This window comes from Harpia harpyja, chromosome 7 (genome assembly GCF_026419915.1).
Source record: "Harpia harpyja isolate bHarHar1 chromosome 7, bHarHar1 primary haplotype, whole genome shotgun sequence".
NCBI lineage: Eukaryota > Metazoa > Chordata > Aves > Accipitriformes > Accipitridae > Harpia > Harpia harpyja.
In genome coordinates this window covers 18894881-18915714 of record NC_068946.1, presented here as the reverse complement: position 1 = coordinate 18915714, position 20834 = coordinate 18894881, and the positions used below count along the sequence as shown (strand labels likewise).

The 20834-nt window shown below is 42.3% G+C and overlaps 1 protein-coding gene across 2 annotated transcripts; it reads right to left on the bottom strand.

Moving 5' to 3' along the window:
• Nucleotides 1-340: 340 nt before the first annotated feature.
• On the bottom strand, nt 341-19757 carry MYL1 (myosin light chain 1). 2 transcript variants are annotated; one of them, XM_052793078.1, is made up of 7 exons: nt 19499-19757; nt 7983-8010; nt 4552-4695; nt 2732-2905; nt 2127-2204; nt 1543-1595; nt 341-662 (listed from the first exon to the last, which is right to left on the bottom strand). In XM_052793078.1, exons 1-6 carry the CDS (start codon nt 19622-19624, stop codon nt 1567-1569), a joined length of 579 nt encoding a protein of 192 aa, XP_052649038.1. In that variant the 5' UTR covers nt 19625-19757; the 3' UTR covers nt 341-662; nt 1543-1566. The 2 variants fall into 2 exon arrangements, with proteins under 2 accessions (XP_052649038.1, XP_052649039.1); XM_052793079.1 differs by lacking the exons at nt 7983-8010; nt 19499-19757 and adding exons at nt 8267-8291; nt 9095-9319.
• Between the last annotated feature and the right edge of the window lie 1077 nt (nt 19758-20834).

Genomic DNA, 20834 nt, shown 5'->3' with positions numbered 1-20834 from the left:
CCCCCCGCAGCAGGTCCACCCTGGCTGGTTTTGGGTCTTGCCTGGTGCGCCAGGGCAGGTGCCACATTGGGAGCTACTCTGACACCAGCTACCAGGTCTCCTTCTCCCCCAAATGTTTAAGTGCTGATGTAGGTGGTAGTTCCCTAATTACTCCTTTCCCCCAGTCCCCAAAGAAAACACTTTTAATTTAGATTAAGTAGTGACCTCCTAGAATGTCTTTTTTTTCATAAAACTTTATTTTGTGAAATACAATATACAGAGAAAATAAATTACGTGCTGAGTACTACTTTGAGTGGGTTCGAACAGCTTTAGAGGAAAAAAAGACTTTATCACCACAAAGTGACCACAGGGATTTATTGATGCTTTATTTTTCCAAGAGATTACATTGTTTCAATGCAAACAACATGGAGAGAGATGCTTGGGATGCATGGATCCTGGATGGTAGCAGTTTATTCCATCTAGCTTGCCTTGGTGAGAGTTCAGGTTTTTTAAGTGAAAGTGTAGTGACCCAGAGGTGTTGCCTATGCAAGCACTGGTAAAAACTGGTGGGGTTGGAGGCACATCATCCAGTTCCAAACAGTTTCCATGTTGATGGTGACAGACTGAGCAATAATTTCAGGCAAATCTCAAGTGCCATCTGGTCTTTCTGAATTTGACTTGTTCTGGGAAAGAATGGGAGAGTCAGACTTGAAGTCAATGTTGGCTGAAGAAACACTTGCAAAATTATGAACTGGGCCCTTTATTTCTATTTTGAAGTGTGTTTTTCATACAGGAGTTGGGAAATGTCTTACCTGGGATAGAATAACTAACGGCTCAGATAAGCCCACAAACCCATGATATTTTGTGTTTGCATTTTAAAGACAGCTGCTGGGTTTTTCTTTGGACAAAATAGCAGCACATCAAGGTTGCGGGGTTTTTTGCTGTTTTTTCCCTACTTGTAGGGGAATTGCTAAATGATTGGGTACTGTTGAAGCTCTCTCTTGACTATTGATCATGACTGTTGGAATGCTCTTTTTCACATGGTTATTTTGTTTGAAGAGCTGTTCTCAGTAGTTCACACATTCACAAGTATTCAGGCTACTCTGTCTTTACGGAAAGCTACAATTACCAGAAGGTGTTGCTTTGATTTCCTTTTTTTTAAAAAACCCACAAAATCTTAACATGCTTATAGGATAAATGTCTCAGGCTGTCACTTGTCATACAAAATTAGAGCTTAAGCTATGCAAACAGACATCTAGGGTGGTATTTAAGCCTGACCATTTCCATGCTTGTGAATAAACTGAGCATTTCTTTTCACAGTTTGGGTATGTTTGAAAAATTCACTAAACACGGTTTCCAACCAGTTATAGAGCTGTGAATACGACCCAGGAATCTGCACTCCTGTTTTCTTTGCTCTTGGAGGACAGTCTCATTTTGTTCTATTTGTATCATTGAGGAGATGGTGTCACATTGGTTTCATAACCTGTATCTGGTCATGGGCATGTAGAAGCCTTTAAGAACAGCAAACAGACAAGGTTAAGTGTGCAAATGAGAAGAACGTACCATTTGGTATCTGGGGAAGTCCACTTAGACAGACAAGATGTGCTTTACAAATGCTGTGGAAAAATACAGATACACTAGTTAGAAGGAGCAACAAATGTTACTTTGGGAAATACCTTTTAAAAATAACAGCTGTTCATTTGCTGATGGCATTAAAAACATATGTTCCTGATCAGATTTGACCCAACAGTGTGATAGAAAATTCTAAATGTTTAATGTACAAATCAAATTCTCTTTCTGCTTAGGTGTGGTAAGACTAAATATATGATGAATAGAGCACTTTGTCTAAGCATTAGCTATAGGATTGGTTCCAATCACTGCAACTGCTCTACAGAAAGTCGGAGAGTCTAGAGATCTGGTGTTGACTGAAGTAGCCTTCTCTGCTGTGGCTGAATCTAGTATTTTGAGTGGTGTGACTGCAAGCTAAGCATATTGCAACAGCTGTTTTCACGCATAAGCCTTTCAACCTAACTCATCTGTAGCTTTGTCTAACTGATTTGCCTGAGAAGCTAAAAGCCAACTGCAGTGAAACTCTGCAAGAGAGAGAAGAAATGTAGGATGAGAGGGTGTTGAACTCTTGCACCTACCCTCGTAATTGATGCATCCGTTGGAGTCTTCCTGACCTTTCATGAGTTCCTCTACTTCCTCTTCTGTCATCTTCTCACCTGGAGAGTGGAGAGAGCTCGGTTGATTCTTCCACAGACACACAACTGAGGCTGAACCCTACAGCTTTTCCAAAGGCTTTCCTTATTTTCTGAGTTAGTAACAAAAAGACCTATATACAAACTGAGCTTTATTAATTTTAACTTTCTTTAGAAGTTCTGCATGTGCATATATACACAGGGATTCTAGTATTCCTACAGAGTAAAGAAACTATGCAGCAAATCCTCTGCCTTTGTCCATGTGCATTATGTCACTGAGGTGTACAGCCTCTTCTCTCTGTTACTCAAAGAACAGGCACTCTTAATACCTAGTCTGAATTTAGAAGTAATAAACCAAAGCTTTTCCTTTGGGCTTTCTACTGAGTTTTGTGTTTGCTTTCCTTATGGATTCCCAGTTAGGAAACTCAAGAGTCTTGTCTGGCTTTGTAGCCTCCTACCTCTCCAAACTGGTTAGAATATCTTTCCTCCCTCTCGCATACCTTCAAACAGCAGCAATTTTTAAAGTGCTTGCAGAGATTATAATCACTTACCCAGAGTAGCCAGTACATGACGGAGTTCAGCCCCCATGACTGTGCCATTGCCTTCCTTGTCAAAGACACGCAGACCTTCAACAAAGTCTTCATAAGTACCCTGTTCCTTGTTGTTAGCCGCTGCTTGCAACATGGGCAGGAACTCTTCAAAAGTAATTTTCTTGGCATTCATCTCTGGAAAGAAAGCACCAGTTGCCACATCCTAGACACTTCTATGTGTTTTGGGGGATATTTGCATTGAAATGTGGGAGAGCCTCCCACCTCATTTGCATACCTCTTTCTATCCTTTACTCTAGTCTTTGCCTCGGGATTTGGCAGTTCCTTTGCAGAATCTGGATTCTCTCTTATTGTGGGAGTTAGTTTTCACATCCATCTGATTTTTCACATCCTTGCTCCAGCCCTCTTTTCACATAATTTTATATGCTTATGTGCATGTTGTATTTTTCTTTCAGAAATAAAACTTGCTGTATGAGTTGATTTTTGAAAAGATTTTGGGAGTGGGGGAACTACAGAATACAGTAAAACAGAAATCTTGAGCCCCAACAGTGGGAAAAGGTAACCAGCGTGGGATGTTGTGACTTAAGCCCCTGAGGTTGCTGACAGGTTACTGACCTCTTCAGGGTCTCTTGGATGTGGTAGCAGAGACTATTAGCAAAAGAATAAACTAATTAAAAATAGGAATGTCCAGTGGGGGTGGAGTCCAAATTTACTATTGACATGTTCAGCGTGGAGGTTTAAGGACTCACAAGCTTAGTACACCTAGTCCCTTTGTTCTCATGAGCCAGAAGTTGTAGTCCTCAGTGAGGCCTTCCCCAAATGTTTTTTGTTGGAGCAAAGCTGCCAAAAAAAAAAGATGTTTTTTCTTCTTTTTTCTTGTTTTTTTTTTTTTTCTCCTGGATCTTTGCAAAGAGCAGCCTTCATCTGGGCAGTGATGAAATATAATAGATGGAAACATGCGAGAGATTTTTGAATATGCAGTTGTTACAGAAACTATTTTACTACCCAGCTATATCAAAATCACTGTCAGTTACTGCTGTAGTCACTTGAAGTACTCTCATGGTCTCACCTCTGTGTTAATAATCTGCTCGGTGCTTCCTGCTGGTGCTAATGCTTGACTCAGGTCTTCTGATTTGTTCCTCAGAGCTGCCTTTACCAGGCCTGAGGGTTTGGATATAATTTAGCCCATCTTAATATGGTTCTGTATGACTGAAATCAGGGATCACCTGCAGCTAGGTCCTTGTTAGAAGGAGATGGCTACAGTATTTACCATTTCTTTTATCTCTAAGAGGGGAGAAAAGGAAATAGAAACTGTTCGCTATAATAAATGGCCATCATATGCCTCAGCAAGCCCAGGTTTGTAGGAGCTTTGAGCATACCACCTCAGTCAGCAGAAATATACAGGTGGGTTTCCAGTCCCCCGGCATGTCTTGGCTTATGCAGAAGATCCTACACTGGAAGGACCTGAAGAGCTGAGTATCAGCTGTTAGAAATGGACTTACAGCTCCTCAGCAAGGGCACAAATGGACTGTGAGCAGCAATGAGCGTGTGTTACACCTACACCAAGTTGACACCAAAATGGTCCCTACAGAGACTTCACCATATCCTGAGGAGAAGGTTTTCCTCTTTCTGAGCACTGTATTCTCCATCACCATCATCCTCTTCAAAAGGAACTGGAGAAATTCCCTGTATTGTTGCTGCAGAGTCCCCCTCGCTCTCCATCAGAGCAAGAGCTCCTCTCCCTGCTGCTGTGAATATTGATGTCGCCTAATTACAGTTCCCCAGCCTCAATAAGGGTCCATGAGAGACTGTGGGGTACTTACCCTCTTTGCTGGGGTTGCCCAGGATCTTGTTGATCTCGGCATTTGTAGGGTTCTGCCCCAGTGCCCGGATGATATCGCCAACCTGGCTCAGGGTGATCTTGGCATCACCAGTCCTGTCAAAGAGGAGGAAGGCCTCCTTGAAGTCTGCAAGGGAAGAGCAACAATTAAATTGAGCCAGGCAGCTCCCTATTGACAAGGTGTATTGACAAAGATGTGAGCCTTTTGTCTTCTGGCACTGTTCCACCAACTCTGGGGGAGTTAGCCACGGGAATCTTTGGCCCACAATCGCAAGAAAAACTTTTCCCCTCTGACATTTTGGTTTCACTATTTTTAAACTTTTATATCTACCTTTCATTGCTTTCCTGGCTCTAATAGCCTCCATTAGCTTTGTGATTGACCCCATAGTTATTTCAGGCATGGAGAAAGGTAAGCTTTCTACAAACATTGCCATTCAATAACAGTTTTCTTTACATGACATAGCAGCAGAAGGTAAAAATATTGTTATCCACTCCACCTTATCTCACCAGAGGACTGGGAGTCTTCTGTCAAAGTACCTAGCAGTGCAAAACATCTGCCTGCTTCGATGGGTCCTGCCTGCAATCCCAGCATCTCAACTACACAGTGCTAATGGGAAACTTGAAGGTGGATTTCAAATACTTCTACTTTTGTTTTCCCTTAAAGTTGCCTTACAATGGCATTTTTACCCATGTTTGTTCCCTCTCTTCTCTGCCCTTTGCGGTCTGTCCCTGCTTCTTAAAGATGCATGAATACCCGGCTTTTCCAGTGGTAGTACTTGTGTACTACCTTACTCCAGTGCATTTCCAGTGTGTACACTTTGAGACTGCTTCTTTCAGTGATGCCAAGTGATGAACATTCACTTATTTCCCCCTTGCTGCTGACCAAGGACTTCGGGTACAGACATTTCTCCTACAAAAATCAGCACAGATGGGTGCCTTCATTCCACTGCCAGTCTTCATCTTCTGTTGCAAAGTTCCATGTTAATCATCTTGCTATATTTTTAAGGTTTTTTAGAGTATTTGTGGCAATGAATAAAGAAATGTGTTCTTAAAAAGGGGAGGAAGGGTCAAAAGTCAAGGGTCTAGCTAAAAAGCCATCTTCAAACCTCATGTGTCAGGAGCATCTCGGACTGTGCTCTTGATCTTTTCTGCACTGTGGTGTCTGACAATGCTGTGTTTTAGCTCCAAGTAAACCAAGTGAAACGTCTTTCCCTTGGCCGTGATGCACTTCCAGCAGCTAGATAGGCTTTGTGTTTCACAGCTTGTATAGGTGGAATGTTCTTTGTGCCTTGGGGCAGATTTAGGAGTAACAAACCATATTTCAAATGATGTCTTCATTCATCTTGTGCTGGGGACGTGTGACGCAGAGGTATTTAGGTTCTTGGTTTAGCCATCCATATACCGCCTTAGTGGAGTTGCTGGCAGCCAGTAAAACTGCTGATGCAAGATGTCAGCCTGCTAGGCTGTAATCTAATACATCTGAAACTAATTCTCTTACTGTCTGATGTGAGACACCTATAACCCTTTACTGCTAACCCTCTCTCCTTACAGCTTTTATTGCAAGGTATGAAATAAAGGCCTTCTGGACCTGTGTAGAGCTTCCCCTTACAATATATACCACCTTGATATCAGCTGCTGCTCTAGCAGCTGAGGTCGATAGAGCTGTAGTGATTTATACCATATGATCTGATCTCTCATCTGGTGCATTAAGGACATTTAGCCAGAGCGAGGTATAAAACTATGCCAGTTTGCTGTTAGGAGAGCCATCAGGAGAGTTTCTCTGTTTTGTAAATCCTATGAAGTTTTATGTTCACTGGGTTCTGAACACTGCTCCCCAGCTCAGACAAAAGGCCTGATTTTATTTTTTGTGTCTCAGGCATGCATTTCATTGCAATATATCTTTGCTGTGGAGTTTTTCTTTTTGTTTTGTTGTTTGGTTTTGGGGGGGTTTTTTTGGTTTTTTGGTTTTTTGTTTTTTTCAAGTATAGCTGGTCCCAGTTTATACCTCTGCTGGAATAAGCACATCTAAAATCCTTCTCTGACTGAGGAGGGTACTGCCCAGCTGCTGGTGCATCAGCCTGGGTGGATGGAAATGGAAATAGTTACTGAGGGTGGGACATCTCTGTTCCTGGGAAATTCTCCCTCTCTCAAGTAGCTTTTAATTGCTCTGCTGCTTGGTTCAGTCATCACAGCATTATAGCAGCTGGATGATCTGGAATATGGAGGGAAGCTGAAAGAAATACTTTGCTTTGTTATACATACCAGCAGCTTTGAATTGATGGCATTTTTCCATAAACTCTCCCAACCCTTTTGTAAAAGTTTTAGAATTAAAAAGTGAGGAAGAGTCCAAATTATTTTCTTTGTGACCAGGAGTATTTGGACTGCAAGAAATTTTTCCAGTCTCACTTACTGCACTATACCTCTCCTTATTGCTTTGATGGTGTAACCCAGAGCAGGCTGGTGTTCAGGAAGTTTAGGGCTCGCTCTCAAGACCTCCTTCTAGCTATTCCTTTCCCTCTGGATTTCTAGTAAATCCTAGTAAATCTTCCATTCTAAGTACTTTGTTCACAGTGAGAAGTCAACTATATTTGCTACTGAATTTTTGACATTTTTTTAAGCCTACGTTATTTAATATAGCCCAAATGCATCTCTTAGGATATTTGAAACACTCCAACTTAGACTTCCAGTGCTTCAATGGGGATTTTGTTCATGTCAGAATTTTTAATCTGATCTTTCTAGCAGATTGAAAAAAAAATGTAGAACTTGCTGGTGGCTTGTGAAGCAGAGAATACAGCAAGATGCTCAAGAATTGCAACATATCCAGACTATTGTGTTTATAAGCAATAGTTTATACAAGTCACTTATTTGCTATTTCCATGCTTCATGCATGTATTTACAATAAAACAGCCTTTGTTCCTCCCCTTCCACAACAGCTCCTGGTAAAAGTGACATGTCTGCCTCTTGCATTTTCTGTTCATGTAAAATTGCAACATCACTGCAGCTAGGTTAAATTTTCAGCCCACTCCCTCCTTGTGTTGTCTTTCATCTGCCTATTTCCTCTATGACTTTCAAATGCAAGACCTGTTTTCAGCATCCTTGTGAATAGCCAGTGCAGGAGCACAACTGAAAAATGTTCAGTAGGTAGAGCTGGTAACACCAGAGTATTTCCTCTTCATACCATGGCATAAACATCTTAGCTTGGGCAGCACATAAGCACCCAGATAAATTACATGTAAATCTATGGTTAGATTCTTGTTCAGCATAAGTCAGCACTGCTCCTCTGAAGTCAAGAGTGTGGTGGTTTATACCACCTGAAGTCCTAGCTCATCTTTTCGTAAAGATTAAAGTTCTGAGCCTGTAGCTCCTCTGTGAACCCATGTACATGTAAAACACATTGGCTCTCTTGTAACTTACCATCCTGTTGCTCCTTGGAGAACTCGATCTGTTGGAACGAAATCAATCACAAAAAATAGCTTAGGAAGGGGGGGGGGGGGGCTGGGGGAGAACCTGTTTGTTTTCTAAAGCATCCAGCTCAATCCATGAGTCATTTTCCAAAACAGCAAAAATGTGGCCTGTCAGATGTGCAGAAGTAATGCAGATAGCAAAAGAGCTGTTAAGACTAGTGAATATTTAGCATTTGGTAGCCATTATGTTGCCCCTCCTGCCCCCTGTTAAAGTTTAACTTTTATTTCACTTACCATTGATTTGGTCAGGAGTGAAGGACTGCAGTTGGGAAGAAAAAGAGAGAGAAAAGAAAACTAGTACTGCTGAAAATGCACTGAGAGAAAGCAAATAGCACAGAGTAGCTCAGTGCTCTCACATCTGTCATGCCTAATGTAATTAGGCTATAGCAACCTAAACTAGCAACTTCCCTTGTAAAAATGCATCACCAGGTCTATTCTTAAAGATTCCGTTAAAATCTGCATCCCAGGAAAAGCCAGGGTTGTGGCCAGAAGCAACAAAAATCTAAAGTCTCTAACTAACAAAGAAGTCGTCGATGTACCATCAGGTCATTTACTGTTTTAGTATAGACCCGTTTTATTAAGACCATTTGAAGTAATATTCCTTAACAAGCCGCTTTTTTTACATTAACATAGAAATTAAACCAATCCCTTAAAGTTTGTATTTCAAATTAGTTTTCGACAGTACATTGTTTCATAAAGTAATAAACTATGATCTTTTCTTACATGAAAGTATTACTATTTTCCTTTGCCACTTTTGCAGGTTGCATCCGATTTAAAAAAAAAAAAAAAAAAGCTTAGCAGACAGCACTAGTAAACGGTAACCCTTCTGTCTGAAGCTACAGGAGCTGCACATCTGCCTGGTGCAGAACTTGAGGCTAACTGGAGAAACTCGCATAGTCCTTTAGGTTTAAGGAGGAAAGCCAAGCAAACATAAACTGTCTTCTGGACTGTCCTTCCCCCCCCCCCCCCCCCCCCGCCAGCACTAACTTGAGCGAGAAGCCTGATTTACTTATGTAAAATACACTGGCTGGCTGCTAACCACTAGCTTTCCAGTGGACCCACCATGATTGAGAGTTGGAAAAGCAGAGCAGCAGACGGGCGGGAGGGATTAGCTGAGAGGTCTCAAGAGTGGTCCTGCTTTCCTGGCCTTTCCTCCCCTTATTTATCCGGTGGTGCTGACGGCATTGCCTGGATTAGGTGTCAGAAGGAAGTGGTCCCTCCCCTTGATGAGTTCTTTAGCTTTCTTAGGGCAAAGTGACAGGAGGCTCCATGTCTTGATTGACATCTTATGATGGCTATTTTTAGGAGGCTGGAGAGGGGCAGGGAGTGGCAAGCAGTAAGTTTGATTCATGTCAGCACTTTCTGGGTCTGTACCGTCAAGAGGAGATATTCCTTGTCCAGATCTACCAAGACTTCCTTATAGGGAAGGACTCTGTTTCTCCAATAAGCTATAAAGTCAAAGAGCAAGGAACATTGAGGGTGAGAGGTGCCACATGTTTGCCCAGCTGGCTGCTTTTACAGGTGACTTGCAAGCTCTGTTAGGTGCAGCTGGATGGTCTTTGTACCTTCGCTGAGCTTTGCTCAACCCCTTATCAGGATAATATAGTGCTCAATGTTAGATGAGTGGTGCTGCTGCTTGTCTGCTCAGTGTGATCCACTTGTTGGCACTGAGCAGAAGGTTAACCTGTTGACAGAGGTAGTGTCTGACAGTGAAGCTCTTCCTCCATGCTGGTTGCGTTTCCAAATTTTGAACATTTTTAAGGGAAAAATTATCAGTGCGTTTTGGACCCAACTGTGTTGTTAGGTTAGCAGCTGATATGTAGATTTACCCTGCAGGGCAGTGGGAAACTTGTATTCGCAGTAGCCTGTGCTCTCTAGGACACTCTTCCTCTAGGGCTGGGGTTAGGCAGGGCACTGGCATGCCAGCTTCAGAGCTCACTGGTGTGGTGAGAGGGGGTGCTGCTGAGGTTTTTGTGATGTGGAGGCAAGGGAGAAGCCATGATAGAAGCTAAGACCTCCCAAAGGGTTTTGTGAACCAGAAGGATGACTGTTCATGGTGGGGGAGAGGGGTACTTGCTTTTTGGGTTGCAGGGCAGAGGGGTCATGGTGGGACTACAAGTGGGGAGTTTCTAGGTGGGTTGCAGGAGGTAGAGGCTGCAGCTTCTTCAGTAGGAAAGATCTAGTCCCACCATGTAGCATCCTCCGAGCCCAGGTCAAATCTCCAAATCGATGCTGTGAGACATTGTTAAAGGATTAGAAAACTTTGCTCCAAACTTCTTGCTTTCCCTATCACCTCAACTGGGTCAAGAGTGTCATGGAGCCAGGGTGGGAACGGTTGTGTGGCAACAACGGACTTCCTGTTGCAAACTCAAATCCCCTCTCTAATTTCTGTTGATGTCCTTTGTTGAGCGTTCACTGCTCCTGGTTTTCTAATGACAAAATGTGATTAGTGAGGGAAATTTTCTCCTGTAGCTCGCTTAGCTACCCTGAAGATAAGCATAACCTTTGTGAATCTCTTTTTGGTATATTCAGGGTTCTGAAAGAAAGAATCAAATCCAAGCAGACTTAACGTTACCTTTTTTTTTTAAACCGAACAATCAAAATAGATCAAAATATTTGGTTGGATTTGAGACATTAACCTCCTACCTCCTATTTTAAAAACTAAAGATACAACTGCAAAGAATTTTCTAAGCTTTTTTTCCATTTTAGCTGGAAAACATTATCTCCAAACAGATTATTTGCATTTTTGGAGAAATATCTGGAAAATATACTACGTATGAAAAATGCTCCACTGCCAATGCTTCACTTTTGGTTTTTCTGCTATTTGTAATCTATTAGCCTGGGGGAACATAGATGTATTGAAGACAAAGTGTAGCCATGATCAGGTGTGGTTGCATAGAAAAGGGGGTTGATGCTTTTGTCTGAATTAGCTGACATAGGTTTAGCACAGCGCAGACCCCCTGATTAATACTGTCTGGGGCTGGAACTCAGGCAGTGAGAAAGCTAATATAGATCTTGGCCATCAGTCCCAATGCATTAATAGCAGAGCTTTCTAAAGACTTTGGCAGAGCTGAAATGTTGCCTGGGTCAATGCAGTGTTGCCTTTTGTGGAATTTTCCTTCTGCCCTTAGCCTCTTGCTCTCCAGTGCTGGCAACTGGGAAATGTTCCCCTGAAAACAGGATTTAAAAAAAAAAATAAAAAATTTAAATGAAAACTTAGATTAATTTTCTTGAACATTTTTTCTTACTTCCAGGTACGCTTTATGGTTGGCTACAATAAAACTCATCCCCGAAGACTTTAGATGCCAAGCAGAAAATATTTGGGGTGCATTTTTCTTAGGCATAGAAAACTGATACCTGATATCTGGCTTGAACGGGCTATCAAATATGTATAAATTGAGAGTGGACTACATATAAACTGATTGATCTTTTGACCATGTGAGACTTTGGCTCAGAATTTAGACGACGAAATACTAGCGCACCACATCAGCCCTTCATTTTATTACTGATTCTTGAATGAAAGCTCACTAGACAGTTTTGCTGGGGAGAAATATTCTAGCATGGGCATGTTGCATTCACTTGAATTAAGAATCCCCCTGCTTTAAGCCAATAGGGTCTGTTGGGGGCATAAAATGCTACTTGCTTTGAGTAAGGGCCCCTACAAATGGCCTTGGTATAGAAAATATTTTAAACACTCCTTAAAGGAAATTAAAGGTAAGATTTCTGATTCTGTAAGGAGCTTTCATAAACTTCAGAAGGTAGAAAGAAGTATTTTGCAGTGATCTGAGCTTTGTTCTGATCCTGGCAGTGTTCTCTGCATTGTCAGAGGACATGATGAGTCTCAGGGCTTTAGGGAAGATGTTGACATTTCAGGGAGTTTGGTTTTAAAAAAAATGAACGTCCCCCTCTACCCCCATCCCCTGCCAGCAGAAATAATGAAAGGTTGAAGGAATTCCAACACATGGAAGCACCAGAAGGACCTGGATTTCTCTAACTTGGGTTAGCCCTTATTCATGGACAAAGTTATTATCCAGAAGGTTATCTGTGCCAAAGAAGAAGGTGGTGTGTTTGGGGTTTTTTTGTTTGTTTTTTTGTTTGTTAGTTTTGTTTTTAAGATTAAGGCTTTTCCCTGTATAGTTTGTGACCACCTGCTAGTTATCTTGTTGCTAGATACAGCCATTTTGGCCACATCCCAGTTATATAGGGTGGGGTGGATAGGTTTGTATGTAACTCTCTATCACCAGCTAAGCAGAAGACCTAATCCACACAAATCTTTATTTCCAAATTATTACCAAAGTTCCTAATTACCCAACAAATCACTGGTTTGTGGGCCTTAGGGCCCCAACCTTTGCAACATGGTGCTATGCTCACCTATTTAGGCTAGTGGGCACTGGAACTGAGTATAGCTGTGCTGAGTGACAGTCTCTTTGTGCTCACTGTAAATGTTTAAATTTACCCTGGACAGGGTGAAAAGCCCTGGGAAAAGATGCTGCTGGGAGTTAAAGCATTCAGCTGCTCCATCTGCTTGTTACCCTTTGGGTGAATTACAGAGAAGGGAATCATCTTAGGATTTTATTAGAGAGTCACCAGACATTTCAAGGTACTGTCCCTGTAGAAGACTGAGAACATATCACATGTCTTGGAAAATCAGAGAGGAGAAAATTGGAGAGTCCCCTAGGATACTCATTGTATATTTAGCCTTCTATTCAGGACTAGAGGGATTTTTTAAATTTTATTTTTGGGTGGAGATAAGCTAGGATTGAGCCTACAGCAGTTCATATGATATCTGCTCACCATTAATGCCTGCTCCTTGATTAATACAGCCGGACATATTTTCTAGTAGACATCACAGAGTGCAGGATTACACAGCTCTCAAACCCCTCTGAAAAGCAGGCTGTCATTCTCCCATCCCTCACCCCTGTTTGATAGCTTATGCGATCGATGCCACAGATTTTAGAGAGGCTACTTCTCAAGTAAGAATCAACAGCCTGGTGGATTTAGCCTCACGTCTTTTATGAGGCAGAGAAACATTAGGAGCAGATGAGCTCTTGAGAAAAAGAGCTCTGTTCTGAGAACAGAGCTGCCTGGAAATACAGTTGAAGAAGGAATAAAAACAACCACTATTAATATAGGAGAGAAAATTGTATGTGTGAGATGCCATGAGGTTTGGAAGAACAGTTCAAAATCTCTTTGAGTTTAATGGACTGAACTGCAGATTAATTTGATATTTTTTTTTCTGTGTAACTTCCCGGTGTGTTTACTTTTAAAGCTTTAAACTTCACAGTTGCTTTGCAGTTGTGCAAAAACTCTTGGATGAGCCTTGTCCATTAATTAATGTGCCCTTCTGAAATGTCTGGGAGTGAAATGTGCTCTAGCTGCACTGTTGATTGTACCATTTTGAACAGATTTCATTAGCTTCATGGGGGGAAGTGTGTTCAGTTGTGCTCATTTGTAAAAGCGTCCCTTTTCTAACTGCATTTAGTTTTCTGTGAATGTGTATAATCGAGAGGATGTGTGAGGAAATGTGAGGCTCTGGAGCCCGGCTCTCGGAGGGATTTGTTGTTTTAACGTGCCTCCCAGCGGCAGTGTTAGAGTATTAACATTATTTAAACTATTGCTACTTGACATTTAAGTGCTGTGCAGTAACCAGCCAGTTGAAAGTGCATTTTGGCAATGGGTTTAAGATGTAATAAAGCCTCAGTGAAGTGGGGGCAAATTTCCAGCTTGGTTGTTTCATATCTCCTTACAGACAACTTCTTTCTTTACTTGTCATTGGCTAAATTAGTCACCTTCTTCTTGCCTTATGCAAGATAAACTCAAATATCTTATTACTATTTGTTACAATCTCTCTGTGCTCTAAGGGGGTTTAAAACACTATTTTAGAAATATTGTGGGGTTGTTTTGATTTATTAGTTGATGGGAGAAATTATCTGCCACACAACCACTGTTAACACTTGAAATTAATCTGTGAGCTCTTTCTGCTGTTTCTACCAAAGTTTGTCACTCCCCAGAACCTCCAAAGGCTATAGGTATCTTTTTAAATGCTGCCAAAGCTGCGAGTTACTAAGAATGGATGTTGTAAAAATAACCAACATTGTTTTCCAAATAATTTTTCAGGTTAGCAGACATAAGAAAAAGTGTCTACTAATACATGGACAGTCCCTACTTTTGAGCGACTCCTTGCTTAGCAGCACTTTAGGAAGAAAAGGAGGCAAAGTTCTTCTGAAAACTGTGTAAAGAAAACTAAGTGGTGGCTTTTCTGTTTGCTTTTCCTTCTGGTTTTCAATAGTGTCCTGAAGGGATGTCTTGGTATGTAGCTGAGTCTGATGTCCAAGTTACCCGTCCTGGGACACCTTTATGCCATGCCTTGCCCATGCAGTGATTTAGCAACTGCCACCAATGTGGGTCTGGCATCAGTGGTGGGGTTGACAGGGGCAAGGGATTTGTCTGGGGCTGCTTTGCTTTGGGGCGGATCCCAAATGTTGCCGTATCTCAGTGGTCAAAGCGGTAGCAGGAAGCTGGTCTGGATGGCATCAGATAGGCACCTTTACATCTCTTAAGGCTAAGTCATATTTGGACTTGTCCGCTTCCTACCTGAAAAGGCCCTTGGGACTGGTGACCTTGTCCAACAGGCATATGAGTCCTAGGGAATGTTTCTGGAGTCGTTGCTGGAGCTGGATCAGGCATAATCTGAAGACCTGTGCCAGAAATTTCAGGCAAAAACCTGCCAGTTCCTAAGAAAGCCCTTAGCACTATGAGCAAAGTTACTGTTAACATTCCTGTTCTCACTCCATAGCTTCACGTGGAGTTTGTCTACAGCATAATAGCTCTCTGAGTGCTTCAGCTGACATTTGCAGTCCTGCTTGCCCTCCAGCCCAGAAGCTTTCTGTCAGTGCATTTTAGCAAGTCTTTTTCTCTCTGGTTATATCCAATGCAATATCTGTTCAGAAATGACCTACTTGAATAGTGAATGCAATAAGAATTAAGGACACTTGGAGAAATATTTTTTACTGCCTTAAGAGCTCTGTATTTAAAAACGAATGATCACACAGGTTTGCTTCCATGCAGCAGGCTTTGTCATGCATCACACAGTTACATAAGGCCTTAGCAAGTCTACTAGTTGATAGCTTTTAATTGGTTTTCCCCTGAAGAGGTAGGTAGCTTATCTACAGCTGGGCATGGCATAATTGATGTCCTGAGATTTCAGTCTTGAAAACACCAGCGTGGGAAGCCTTGTGTACCAAATGAACTTACACCATGGATACTTGCAAGAACCCAACCTCTGTCTCTGCTCAAGAGAGGATACTCAGGTGTATTCTCAAAGTAAAGGGCCTGGTGTGACACCAGATCAGGGTGCAACATGCTCACTTCACCATCGGCAGAGCAGAAGCTTATGAAGCACTGCACTCAGCATCTGCAGCACCCAGACCCCAAAACATTGCAGTCAATGCTATGAGCCTGGGCTCAGTCCAAGGACTGGTGGTGTGTACTAGGAAGGCCCCTAAGATTTCCAGTAAAAAACCAACACGCTTTTCCTGTTGGTGATAGCGTCTGACTTAAACCTTTTTGGGCAATATGAAGTTTATCCTTTTCCCACTGCCTCAGTTGCAAAACCAAGCATGAGACATCCTCATCATTGTCTCATCCCAGTTGTTGCAGACATAGACCCATAGTAGTGCTGTTTGTCAACTCAACGTTTCTTCTCACTCAGGCTTGTGTGGGAGAAGGAAGTTGACAAAACAGATAAGCTATCTTTTTGGGATTGTCCTTGGCCACAGTTTTAACTACAGAATTCTTGGGGGTCTCTTAAGAAAATGACTCATGTGGTCATTTTGCTTTTAATCATGGTTGGTTCCTGGTGTTAACTCTCAGATGCATCCCTCACCCTGTTCTTCTCTTCTCACTTATGATTCAATCTTTAACCTTTGTACCTATTGTTCAAATCCAGGCCATGCTAGTAATAAGGAAAACTGGAAGTATAAATTTGGTCTGGAAAGGATGGTACAAAGCAGATTGAGTTTTATGCTGCTTCCTGAGTAGGGGGAAAAGGGTCTTTACATTTCCATTTAAAAACAAATTATTCCTCCCTGCCTAGACTCTCTTCCTGTGGTAGTTGTACTGTAACCTAAGGTGAGCGGAGAAAGGGCTGAGTTCAGCCATTTGTGTCTTTAGCAGCTAGGTATTCCTGTTACTCACTTTTATAGTAAAAAATAGAAAATCCCATACCAGCTGCTATTAGTACTAGCAAATCACCAAATATTTGCTTTAATTGGGTTAAAGTGGGGGAAAAAAGAACAAAAGAGGGTGAAAGGCCTGTTATAACTTCTAATGGTGACAGGCAATTTTGAGGTGCCTGCATTTGCAAGAACCCAGCTTGAGACCTCTTGGGGGGGGGGGGGGGGGGGCGGCACCTAACTTTCAAAGTGTGTACCCCGAAAGGCTCAGAAAACCTGATTCTCTGAAGATGGGCCAAGCAGGGCATCTGAGAGGAGGGGTACCACCAAAAGAATCACTGCCCATGTTTGTAAACCACCACCTTGTTTGTTTTGGAGAATATTATGACCTCTGATGCCAATTTAAAATGAAGTGCACTGCCAAATGTGGCTTATTTGGCTGCTGTAAACCCTTATTAGGCATATCTACCCTTACCCACTCCAGCTGTAACAGTTAGAAGGGGCTTGGATGTCTCTTTATAAAAGCTAACAAAGCCTTTCTGTGTGTTTGCCTGCTGTGTGGCTCCCTAAATCATCATGGTGCTGCAGCCTGGCATTCCAGTCACCTCTCATTAGCACCAAGCTCTGGCATGGCTGCTAATTCCCCTGAGGAGTGGAGGGGAGCCCACTTGATGCCATTGTTCAAAGTGCTGGAGGCTTTGACTCCATGCCTGGTAAATCAGTGCAAAGAGACCCAGGATAGGATCATTCCCTGAGTCCCAGTCAAAAGCTTAGTTTTAAGTACTCCCTGGCTCCAAAGTTTTGCTGGAAATGGTGCTGTGCCTTTTCCTATGCTGAGACTTTGGGGGCTGAATGGAAGGATTCAGGATCAATGCTGATTAAGGGACTGGGCTAAGACTCAGAAAATTTTGATTCCTGACTCTGCCACATCTCCCAGGCAAATCACTTAGAAGACATTGTTTCCCTTCACTGCCTGAGCTCTCAGAGGGTGAAAAAGGATAGCCCAGCATGGCTGGTTGGGACCTTGGGAGCTTGTCCAGTCCCTGCCCCTGCTCCAAGGCAGGATGAAAGGCACCACGGTTGTTCCTGGTGCCTTCTCTAAGAGCCCAGCGCTGGAGGTGCCACAGTCTGCCTGGACAGCCCTTGACCAATGTGGGCTCTCAGGTGAGAGGGGAAGATCAGGGATAGAGGGGACATGTGTCACCCTCACAGGCAGTGTGGGTTTCTGCATCACATTGCAGCCATGGCTGTGTGGTTGGGTAGACTCCCCTGCTGGGGGTGGGGGGTGGCTCTGTCCACCCTTGCAGTACCTCTGAGGCACCCTGTTCCTTGCCTGGTAAGGGCATGATGAAGAGCAGAGGAGATACTTGTAGGAAGATAAATGTTAGTGATAAGCATGCAGGGCAGGGGGCTGTGCCACCCATTGCATTGCAGGGTAGTCCTGTAACCTCCATCACGCTGCTCATATCTTCACTCATTTGTAAATAGGAATAGTAATGCTTATGTGCTGCTGTTAGTGTTAAAAGAATAGTTTTGTCTTACTAGCCCATTTCCCCCCCCTCCCTTCAAAGAGGAAAATATTTTGTCTGATATTATCTTTCAAAAGAAAGACAATTAGGGAGACTATCTTCTTTTATCAGTCTTGAATATGACAAAACCTGGAGCATTCTCTCTGTGCTACTGGTATGTATTTCCTGCCATGCAGAGATGCCTCAGATTGCAGTCTGCCATTTTTTATCTGATAATATAGTATGAAGTCTATTTATGTAAAGATAGATTAGCTAGGATCACTGGACTTTAAAATTCTATTTTCTGCTAATGAGCTGGATATAGAAAGCTATCAAATCATATTAAATTATTTAGTAGGAAATCTAGCTTGTGTTCCCCTTCGTCTCTGGAGATGAGTGAAATACGAGGTCTAATCTAATTTTCAGACAGTATTCTCAAAAACAGTGGGCTTTTCATGTAGCCTTTACTATGATCACTCAAAGAATTTCAAAATACCTTTTTCTCTTGTTCTTTTGCTTTGCCAGTGGGTTCAGCTTCAGTCGTATGAGAAGCTACATACTGTTTCAGAAAAATACTGACTACTGACTGTGAAAATTAAAGTAAATGTCAAGAAATTTCACTAAATGGGTCATGATCTTGGGACTATATGTATTAAGATACCCGAAACAGAATTCATCATGAGATGAAAATGAGTAGGTCCTATTAGGAGTCTTTGTACTCCTTTTCTCCATAATAGGCACAATTTCTTATGTAGAATTTAGCAAATTGGTCCTGGGACCAATCAGCTTGTCAGGTAGGTGGAGAATAAGTATTTATAGTCCTACCCGGAGAAATTGGTCTGTCTCGTCATCTCTTTAACCGCTTAACCTCCCTCTCCTTTTTCCTAAGTAAAGAATTTCCCAACATGGAGGAGTTTTCTTCAAAGGGTCAAGGCAACAATCAGTGATGTTGGTTGGCATGCAGTCTAAAGACAGTAAGAGATCGAATGGAAGTGCAGTCAGAGGGAAACCTCTGAAAGACCCTTCCCCTTTGTTGCTTTCAGTTTGCAGCAAATTGCAAATTCTGAGCAAATATGTTAAGGTGAGAGGAAATAACTTGAAATGCTTCCCTCCATGGCTTTCCAGCTCATGGTCTCTATCAATGTTTTTTCTACAATGCAAATGAAAATAAAATAGATGAAACTGCCAAATCATTTTTTGGTTGTTTTTTTTTTTTAATTTAAACTGTTTTGTTTTGTTTCTGCTTTTAAAGATAAGCAGTGCTGATCTCAAAACACATGGCCAAAGGGTCATCGGGTGGTTGCAAAAATTTAGAAAGGAATTTGAGGGAAAACTGCAAAATAAGGTTTGGGTTTAGTACAGCACTATGGGAAAACATTGCATTTCAAGTTTCAGTAACCCTTTCCTGTCCTCATGCACCTACTTTAGGGGTTTGGGGGGTTGGTTTTTTTTCTTTTAAATCTAGCTTTACCAAACAGGTCAGACTGATACTGATTTGGTAAAAAGTTCTGAGGGGCACACTCCAAAATACTTTTGAAATCACCAGGCTTCACTCTTTTGTTAAATCATGCACCATGCCTTACACCCCTCCAGCTATTAAAACAATCAAAAGCTCAGGCAGGTCAACAAATCCATCAGCTGAGGTTACTCGTTCATTTCACTGCAGTCCCCAAACTGGAACCAAACACACACAACGTTTCACTGCAGGTCTCAGCCGGGACTCTGCTAACTTTCCCCTTTGGGAGTGCTTTGGGTCTGCAATCAGCACACGTTCATCCATTTACCTTGATGCTCTTGAGATCAATTGCAGGTTCTTTGGGTTTAGCTGGTGCTGGTGCTGGTGCTGGTGCTGGCGCAGGTGCTGGTGCTGCGGCTGCTGCTGGCTTCTTTACATCCTTCTTTGGTGCCATTTTGTGTTGCTTAAACTTGAAAGTAAAGGTGCCCCCCTAAAAAACCTCAACCCCCCCCCCAAAACCCTTAAAAGTGATTCCCAGGAGAGGAGCAGTTGTCAGAATGAGCTACAGCCTGTGCCCTGGAGGTGGACCCAATGTGCTAAACTCTATAAGGGCATATATATATTTCACTTAGTGCCTCGTACAGTCCTGATACATGCAGCTGGATTGGACGGCTTGCTAATCAAGGGGGATGTCATTCCAGCTCGAGCTATAAATGGAATATAAGAGTTCAGGGCTTCATAAGATCAAGGGACTTCAGTGGCTTCCCCCCCCCCTCTTTAAAAACCCCAGCCATCTCCCTGTCTTTTTTTTTTTAATATGTGCAAAGGAGAGGGAAGTATGACCAACCCAGTTTCAGATCTGCTGTTGACATTTGGGCATGGATTGAACAATCTTTTTTCTCATCAGAATTTCAGTTCTGCTTAAGTAATAAATCTTCTTTCTTTCCTTCCCTCCCCTTTTCCCCCATGCCTGCGCAGCACTCCAGGAGGATTTGGTTTCAAGTAGGAATTTTGACTTTCATGGCTGGGAAGATCATAATTTTCCAACCTCATTTGCCTCTCTCCACAGTCCCTCACTCCTCCTCTGCTTTCTTCTTTTACAAGGAAGTGTTGATCAAGCAAAGGCTCTGGGTGTTTAAAAATAAAGCAGACAAATATGGAAAACAGTGCAGTACCTTCAGCCAAGGCGTCTCTCCCAGACCCTGAGTGTCTTTCAGCTGTTATTACTATTCCTTTCTATCATGTTAAGACTGTTTAAAATGGAAAATTGCTTCCTTTAATCTTTTCCTTTGATCTTATTGTTCCTCTGCTAGGGATAAGCTGTGCCCTGATAGCATGGAGATCAGCTGGATGTTATGTGTTCCCACACAAAAGGTTTCCTTTTGTAATGTATTTATGATTGGAAACTAGCCACCAGGCAAAGGAGGCACTTCTGTTAGCGCCTTGTTTGCTTGCCAATCCTCTGTCTCTTGTTTATCTTTCCACCCCTCAGTCTCCTGATGGACCTCCTTGCTCCCCATGTTCTCCAGGAGACACAACTTTCAGGAGAAGATGACTTTTCTGTTTTCAGTAGATTTTTTTCCAGCACAGCAAAACAGCTTCTCTTTCAAACCTGATGGTTCACCCAGGTCCATACAATTGAGATTTTCTGCAGAAAAATCCAG